This window comes from Pundamilia nyererei, unplaced genomic scaffold (genome assembly GCF_000239375.1).
Source record: "Pundamilia nyererei isolate P.nyererei 1_Seehausen unplaced genomic scaffold, PunNye1.0 scaffold00167, whole genome shotgun sequence".
Taxonomy (NCBI): domain Eukaryota; kingdom Metazoa; phylum Chordata; class Actinopteri; order Cichliformes; family Cichlidae; genus Pundamilia; species Pundamilia nyererei.
This window is the reverse complement of record NW_005187568.1, coordinates 395,766-404,251: the sequence shown is the minus strand read 5'-3', so window position 1 is coordinate 404,251 and position 8,486 is coordinate 395,766. Positions and strand designations below refer to the sequence as shown.

The following is an 8,486-nucleotide window of genomic DNA, read 5'->3' as shown; positions in this document are numbered from 1 at the left end:
GAAGCCAATTTGATTTAAAAAAAAAAAGTAGCTCAACGGAAACGACTTTCATCTCCGACGCTCATTGATGACGCCATTCACACGAGACGGCCATCGAGATCCAAACAAACATCTTTAGCTGAATGTGGCTAGCCAAATGTTACCATGAACAGCTTTGAGAAATAGCTTAGTAGTATTTGGAGTTGACAATGATTTCGGTCAGCTATATTCTGATGTGCGGACAGTTCCTGCTGCTATTAACGGCCATATTGTTACAATGTTTGGAAGGAATCCACTCGCAAAATTCGACGACAACGGAGACTCCTGCTTCTTCTCCCGGTCCGGTTTCTACTTTGCTCCCCTCCAGCGAACCGCCCGACAGTGCAAACTATACGGATCTCGAGTACAAACCTCCGTCACCCGTTGTCCTCTGCAGTTATCTGTAAGTAACTCAGATGCTGTTAACTGGAAGTAGCTATTAGCATGTTAGCATTGGGCAATGCTAACTCTAAACTGACACAGGACTACGTTTATAAATATGTCACTTCATACCTACTTACGCACCAGTAACACTGAACTGGAAGCACCGCATTTCCCACCCCAAACTTATTTTTGGTTAGAAAAACATTTGTTCATAGATTACAATATAATATCTTCAAAACTCGGGCTGTCTTTACACATTTCAGTTTGGCTTGACTACACACCGTAGTTTCTTTGAACTATACCTCTGTGTCTTTTGCTTTCTTTCTAAATTCAATGTGTGGTGAAGACCGGAGGAATTCATCTACTGTCAAGACCCTGTGGATCACGCGGGCAACTACACTGCCTATCAGGAGATGGAACATGTTGGTTGCATCGGGGTAGGTATTGTTGGTGTTTAGGACATTGTACTGTTAGTTAGTGTTGAGTAATCGAGAACATGTCTGACTTTGCGCCTTTTATCTCTGCCTAGTGGGGTGGCCAGACCCAAAAAGAGGTGAACCACACACGGGTTTTCTGCACTGCACTCGATGATATAGAATGTGCCGGACCCAGAGAGTTCCTCAGAGAGAATGTACCCTGCATCAAGTAAGAGATGCCACACTGGATAAACAGCTGTTACCTCATATAAAACCATCTTAAGTTCTCTGGGTTCATTTTAGAGTGGATCTGCATCATATTTAAATGTTCAAACATTGCCTCTGTTTCCATATGCATCCAAAATATGTAGAACAAACAGATTGTTGTTCAGTGAATGTAAACATGAATCAGCTGCTTTGCTCAGTATTTCCATTACACCAGAACACATGAATCACTTGGGCTTTGATTTACAGTATGTATGTTGAAAAGAATGTCTGTCCAGGTTTTTAGTTATCCAGGTCATGGTAGTCTTGAGAACTTGAAAAACGAAGGCCGCTGCACTTCAGGTTTATGAAGAGTTTTCACCTCTCATCCAACAGGCTTCTTCAGATCTAAAACAACAAGCTGAGTGGGCCAGCTACTTAACTCTTAGTATGGTTGCACCCCTTTGGAGAATGTCTCTGAAGGGTTGTTGACTACTATTGACCTACTGTTGAGCATGTGAGTTCTCAAATGAGCCAAAGTATTTAAAAGGATGTCATTTTTGTCTCCAGGTCCAATGAGTCAAACCTCTGTGAGACATTGCCACACCCCGCCATCATGTGAGCTATTAAGGTCGCCTGAAGCAAGTTATGAGTGGGGTCAAAATGCCAGAAAAGGGATCTTAAGACTGCACTGTAGGTGGCTCATAGCTTCTATATGAGGCTCCTTTACTTCTCTCAAACCTTACTTCTCTGTCCAAAATGCGAACATTGGCATTCTGGAAAGAGTGACCTTTATCCTTTAGATGCAGATGTACAGCTGAGCCTTGTCCTGTTGAGATGATTCTATGAATTTGTAGCTTGTGTTTGGGTGTTTTGTCTGACGGTGTTGTTAGGTCAGAAGTAGGCGGTATAAACGGTATACGGTAGAAACGATATAAATTTGGCCAGCGGTAGAGATTTTGACTATACCGCTCTACCGCGATAGCACGTGTTGATGGTGTCACCAAGCGGCGCCTGTTTTGGTCGAAAGCATTGGAGCGGCTGCAAACAATATCATCTGCAAATTATGCCGGGCGACAGTAATAGCAAAGAGACGACGCACTTTTGGAATATGGGGAAAGCCAAAAACTTTGCTTCCTCCACTTCCGTACCATTGATTCATTAATGCTAAATTCTCTCGCAGCTGCTCTATTCCCATGTTCTTGCATACGAGGTTAGTCATTAACATACTGTTAATGACTAACCTCGTATTGTGAATGGATTATCTCAGTTGTCCTCCTGACTGAAGTTTGGTCCGTTTATAGCATCCTGCCATGCAGTTGCATTTGTCCCTAACCACCAGAAACCCTACGTTAACTTTTATCAAATGGAAAAATGTTAGCGTTCATCCTTCAGCTTCACTGTGCTAATGTTATGCTAATGTAGCTGTTTTGCTAGCAATCACGTAGGACATCATTAAACACCAGCTAGTCCAACTTCAGTAATTCTACAAACATCACTGCTGTTTAGTTTTCTCTCTTCATTTATGTTGGAAGTAAGAGCAGAGCTGTGCATTTTAATTTTTTCAGAAATCTCTCAGTCAGAACATGACATATCATGTTTAGCTTACCAAAGTCGTACTAGAACATTTTTTGACAGATTGCTGCGCGCCGTGTGCTGCATAAAATTGGTTTCAGGTCAGTAACCACAACCAGAATTCATACATAAGGCACACTGTCGATTTTTGAGAAAATTAAAGGATTTTAAGTGTGCCTTATAGTGTGTAAAATACGTTGTACAGAAGAAAAGAATATATCGCGATATATATCGTTACCGCACATGCTTCAAATTATACCGTGATATGGATTTTAGGCCATATCACCCAGCCCTAGTCAGAAGTGCATTGCACTGGAACCCTGTTTGGCAGCAGCATGCGAGGGAGTCATTTTTAACCCAGGGCGATCCAGTATATGAATGTCATTCTTGTTAATCTGCATGTTTGGCTTGATTTGTACGCTGGATGCCTTTCCTGACTTGCCCCTCCTGACAAGTCAGTGTCTTTGATGTAAACTATGGGTTTTAGTGGAAATCTAGTAGCGACCAAAGCAGTCACAAGGAGGTTTTCGTTGCATCACCTTGTTTGTGACCAGTTTCAGCACATGATTGCCAGGGTGTTGTGCAGTAGTTTGTAGTCCGTACATGGGTAGCATGTGTTAAATATATAAATGGCTGCTCCTGAGTTTCCCCTATCTGTAAATTTTTTTTTTCTAGTTTTACTCTCCTGTAGAGTTCTCACATATGGTCATAGTTTTTGATATTTACACCTAGGGCTGTGCGATATGACCAAAATCTCATATCCCAATATAAGACATCTATCGTCCCGATAACGATATAAATCACAAAAATTTAACATTTTCTGTAAATTCTGTGAATCTCGGGCAGCTCGACTTGCGTGAAGTGTTTCCAGCTGGGCGTCATGTACCTGGAGTCAAGTGTTTTAACCGATGCATGAAACGATGCATTTTTAGACATAAGTTGTAACAGCTGCCGTTTTCTTTGTGAGTATTTATTACACAGAATGCTGCGGGGAAAAGCCTGTTCTAATGTTTGAGTCTAAGGTTTATCTTTTAGCACCTGGCGGCTCTTTTTTGCTTCTAATCCTTAAATACTCTGCATACTCTTTCACATGATTCATTTTTTTTTTTTGCAACAGGATCTTGAGCTTTATTGTGAAAGGTTTATGTGGAAAATAAACAAGCGGACAGATTAAGACAGAATCTGTGTCAAAAGCGTAGATGTTCCTGCTGACTAATTTCCTTGGCACCTAAGTGGGACAAAAAAAATACAACACTCTTAACATAACCAAGAAAACACTGTGTGCTCAATTTTCACTGTTTACCTAACAGATGAGGTTAAAATGATCTTTGCAGTGATTCACTTGTGAGCCATTTGAAACTGAAACCATTAATTTCATTTTTCAATAACCCGGTTTTATTTGAAATACCACTGAAATGTGTGCTACCTCTTACTGTGAAAGCGTTCTACATTGGTTTGCTGAGTGTAGATGATGCTGGCAGCTCTACAGCAGCAGGCTTCTTTCCTTACTGGCTAACATCCACACTCCTGTACAGAACATGGTTAGCCTATCCTCTGTGGGTAGTTGTGCTAGTTTACGCTGATACAAACTACATACTAGTCAGTGTATGCAGAACCAAACTTTCCTTCTATAACACTGAGCAAGAAGGACTGTGCAATCTGTGCAATCTAACTCAACGTGACAAAGGGGAAACTTAAATAGTGGCTGATCAGCCCACAAAAAACACGAGAAGGGGTAAAACACACAAAACCTAACTAAACCTAACATAATGAACTCCAATTCCTCCCCATGATCCCGAGTTATGGCATGAACCAATTTGCAGTCTTCCTTTGAAGCTCGCTCCGCCCCTTTTCCACCTCTTGGCTCCCTAATTAAGGGACTGGAACAGCTTCAACTAAGGTAACTCAGAAAACAAAAGATTAATCATACATAACAGTGTAAACTAAAATGTGCGCACTTATTTAAGAATGCAGTGTTATGTGGATATGTGAATTAATTCAAAACCAAAACCAGTTATTTATTGTCCTGTAAATTAATTCCTATATTTAAAGACAGACAAATGTGAATGCAATGTTATGTATAAGCCTCTACACTAACATGGTGGCTATTACCACTGTGTGGCTATAAGGGCAGCCATCACAGGCGGGGACAAAAGAAACCTGAACAAACATCAAAATCATGTTTGTTCCTGTGCGCTTTTCCTACAATAAATGCTCAAACTTTTGATGAGTTGTGATAAGGACATTTATTACTTGCTTTACTGAACTTTTTACTCTTATTCATTACTTTTATTTTATTGCCTTAATGGACAACAGCCCTGTGGTAAAGTGCAAACTGCATCCAGGACAGAAATGACATCATTATGCTGCTAACACAACTTTGGTTCTTGACCCCGTACCAGCTGATCTCCCACAGACAGTGATGAGCAGTCAGGCTTATATCATTGTAGCCTCCACTTCTACACGTATATCTTTATACAGTTGCGATCACAGTGAGGCTTCTCAGATGGTTCTAGTCCCAATGCATTGGAGGTCATGTTTCAGAGTATCATGAAAGTAATGTAACGAGTAGTGTAATAAATTGTTTTCTTTAGTGAGTAATTAATAAGTAATGTACTGCATTACTTTTCAGAAAAGTAACATATTTTTGCAGTACTTTTTTTTTTTTTTCTATGTTTGTCTTGTGTTGCTGTTGTCTCACTGTTGGTAAATTACTTTACTTGCTCTTAATTTGTGAAGCACTTTGACTGACATTGTTGTTTTTAAATGTGCTATATGAATAAATTTTGATTTGATTTGAACTCTGCTGGGACTCCAAGGGATCCAAAAATGTCAACTTACTGTATACCAAAGATTGACTAGTCAGTGGCATCACCCGAGTCATGAGAGTGTCTCCCTCACAAAAATCAAAACTGCCCTTTTTGTCGTCTGGGGCTGGGCGCTCATGTATGTACCGGCTCACTTCTGGTGGCCGATTGGCGGGGCCTGGCGCCTGTGGCCCGGCTGGGCCCCTTCCGGGGGGTGGGATGCCCTCAGGCCTCTGGGCCTGAAGCTCGGTCCTCTCTGGCACAGCTGGCTGCCGGCAGAGCCCGCAGGCACGCCACTGCAACCCCCTCTGGCCTCTGCTCTGTAGCTGCTGGGTGACCTCTCGTTTGGGGCTCTACTCAGCTCTTCCCAGGAGGGTGGCACGGTTCCCCCCCTTTTGGTGGTCCTCCTCGGGTCCTTGTACTCTGGGGCCTCTGGATATCTGGGGCCTGGATCTCCTCCATACCTACTTCATACCCTGGTGGACGGGGCTATGGCTCCCCACACTCCCTAGCAGATCGTTACATGGAGAAACCTTTGGAATACAAGCATGCTGATCCACACAGGTGTGCACACAGGTGTACACACGGGTGTTCACAGACGCAGACTACACCTTTCTTGGCTGCTGCCTCAAAGCACATTGTGCGCTGTCTATCTTGCGTGCTGCACAATATCGTTTAATATTTAGTATCTACTGTTATCTACTGCTAGCTAGTTTATTGTGATGGTGCTGTTTTTTACTTTGTTGCTCTTTTTGTTGTTTGCTTTCTCTTCTCTTCTGTTTTTTTCTTTTTTTTTTCTCCATACAGGTGATCCAGGTGTTTTGTTTGTTTTTCTTTCTTTCTTCCCCCCTTCTCACCGTCTCTTCTCCCCTTTGGTTTTCTTTCTCTCCCTCTCTTTCTTTCATTCTTTCTCCCGGTCCTATCCTCCCAGTCATGTCTGTCCCGTTTGTAGCAACCGAAAATAAAATCAATTCATAATTATAATAAAGGTCAATCAAATGGACCAATATGGCAAGGCCATGATGATCCACTTGGTAAAAGAAATCCACTTGGCATCTTTCTTGGCCTTAAGACAACAATTCTGATGGCTAAAGATCCAAACGGGACACAAAAAACCCGCCCTTTTTGAAACCCGGCAACGAGGGAATTGGCTGCACAAAAAACAACACCGTCGTCCCAGAATCTGACAAAAACTCATACACGGTATAATGGGATATTTGCCCGTGTTGCTATAACGACCCTGCGCACATTAGGTGGTACTCTATTGAAATGGAAAACAAGTTCAGCCAATCTAAGTACTAATGGAAAGGGGCTATGAGAGAAGCCAGAGCAAGGGATGATGGTTGTGCTAGACTGATGTTTTTGTATGACTAAGAGGCTCCATTTGAAAATGTAAGACTTGAAGGTGTTTGCAGCACCTGAAAGGTTGTAGCGTTGCAAAAAATCAATTGACTTCATTTCTGCTATCTGGATGATAAGGTCTGGCTGGCCTTTAGTTTCTGACAGACAGAAGGAAATTGACACACAATGGCATGACCTCGTACCTAGCTAGGATTAACATTATCAGAAGATTACGATTTCTTAGCAGCTGTGCGGTGGTGTTGAAGCCAGGACTGGAGCCGCAAATTGTTATTTAAATTAGACTTCAAGCCACTGATCAGGCATGATCTCTTCCTGTCAGACTCTAAGGAATGATTAACATGATATTCACACACCTTCATATGTCCAAATCAGAGATGAAACATCTAATTAATCATCTGACTGACAGGAAGTGAATTGGCACCTAATTCGAAGTCAGATTTTTTTCAGAAACTACCACAGCCATTTCATTCAGCCTCCCATAAGAGAATGTTTTTCTTTTTCACATTATGAACTCTTTGGGTTATTTATGATCATGATTAAACTTGCGGCATCTAAAAATAAATGACAGATTCACAGTTGATAAATAACAGTTGGTTACAGCTCTAACCAAAATCGTATTTTGAAGGTGTAATGTAATATTTATTATCTACAGCTCTAAGTTATCTCTCAGTGAACAACCTGACCCTTAGCGCCAATATCTTGATAGTGTGGCATGAAAAGCATATATTTATATCGTTCTTTGCCCCTTTAGAGATCTTCTAGCTGTGAAGCTTTGAAATTCAACATTTGTTTTAGATAACATTCTGACTAATTTAAAATTATTATTCTAGAAATTGAATTGCGCAGTCTACACTACAGGCTACATTCACAAAGACGTTCCTACAGAACATCACACACCACCACGGATACATCAGGGCAATTTGGAGTTCAGTATCCTGTCCAAGAATATATTGACATTCAGACTGGAATTCAAGCCGTGACTCAAACCCCTGACCTTCCACTAGAGGATGACTCACTCTGTGCCTGGAATAACAGTTGTTTACACAGAATTAAACGGTGTCTTGAGACCTTTGTTGTGTTTCTTGGGCTATTAATGAACTTTTTAAAAATGTATGTATGCATATATGTATTTATTTATTGGTGTGTATTTGTCATCATCTTGCGGCCGCTGAAACCAAGCAGTAACCTATGGACCTGAAAAATGAAGCCAGTACACAAGGACCAAAAAGGGCATTTTCTTCTAATGGCCACTTGAGGCTGACTCCAAAATTGAGTCGATAGCCATAGACTTCAGAGCAGGGTTTTAATAGTTTTGCAATTTTCATTAGTTTTTATTTTTATTTAGTTTTGACTTCAGATTTTCAATATTATATCAGTTTTAATTAGTTTTTACCAATTGTTTGCTAGTTTAATTTAGTTTTTATTTTTTTGAAAATCCTTAGTTTCAGTTTAGTTTTGATTAGTTTCAGTTATAGTTTTAATTGTGTTTGCAATAATTAAGTGTAACAAAATCCCAGTTTCATCATATCAGTCATGCTCTTCTGGGCCCTATTTCAGGAAGCCGGTTTAGAAAACTCAGAGTGAAAAACAATACTTGGGGTTGAGTAACCCCGAACTGTCCAACTCGGAATATTCGGTTTCAGAAAGGCTGATAACAATTAGTTCAATCAACGCGGAGTTGCTTTAACCCCAAATTAAGCGCGCGCACGAGGATACATAA

At 40.9% G+C, this 8,486-nt stretch overlaps 1 protein-coding gene across 1 annotated transcript in view; it reads left to right on the top strand.

Annotated features, from left to right (window-relative positions):
- The first annotated feature begins 43 nt into the window (after positions 1-43).
- tm2d2 (TM2 domain containing 2) overlaps positions 44-8,486 on the top strand; it is a 12,324-nt gene continuing 3,881 nt past the window's right edge. The window contains exons 1-3 of the mRNA XM_005745794.1: positions 44-421; positions 749-839; positions 932-1,047. Of these exons, the coding sequence (XP_005745851.1) occupies positions 189-421; positions 749-839; positions 932-1,047 (440 nt within the window). The 5' untranslated portion in view covers positions 44-188. The remainder of the gene's footprint in view (positions 422-748; positions 840-931; positions 1,048-8,486) is intronic.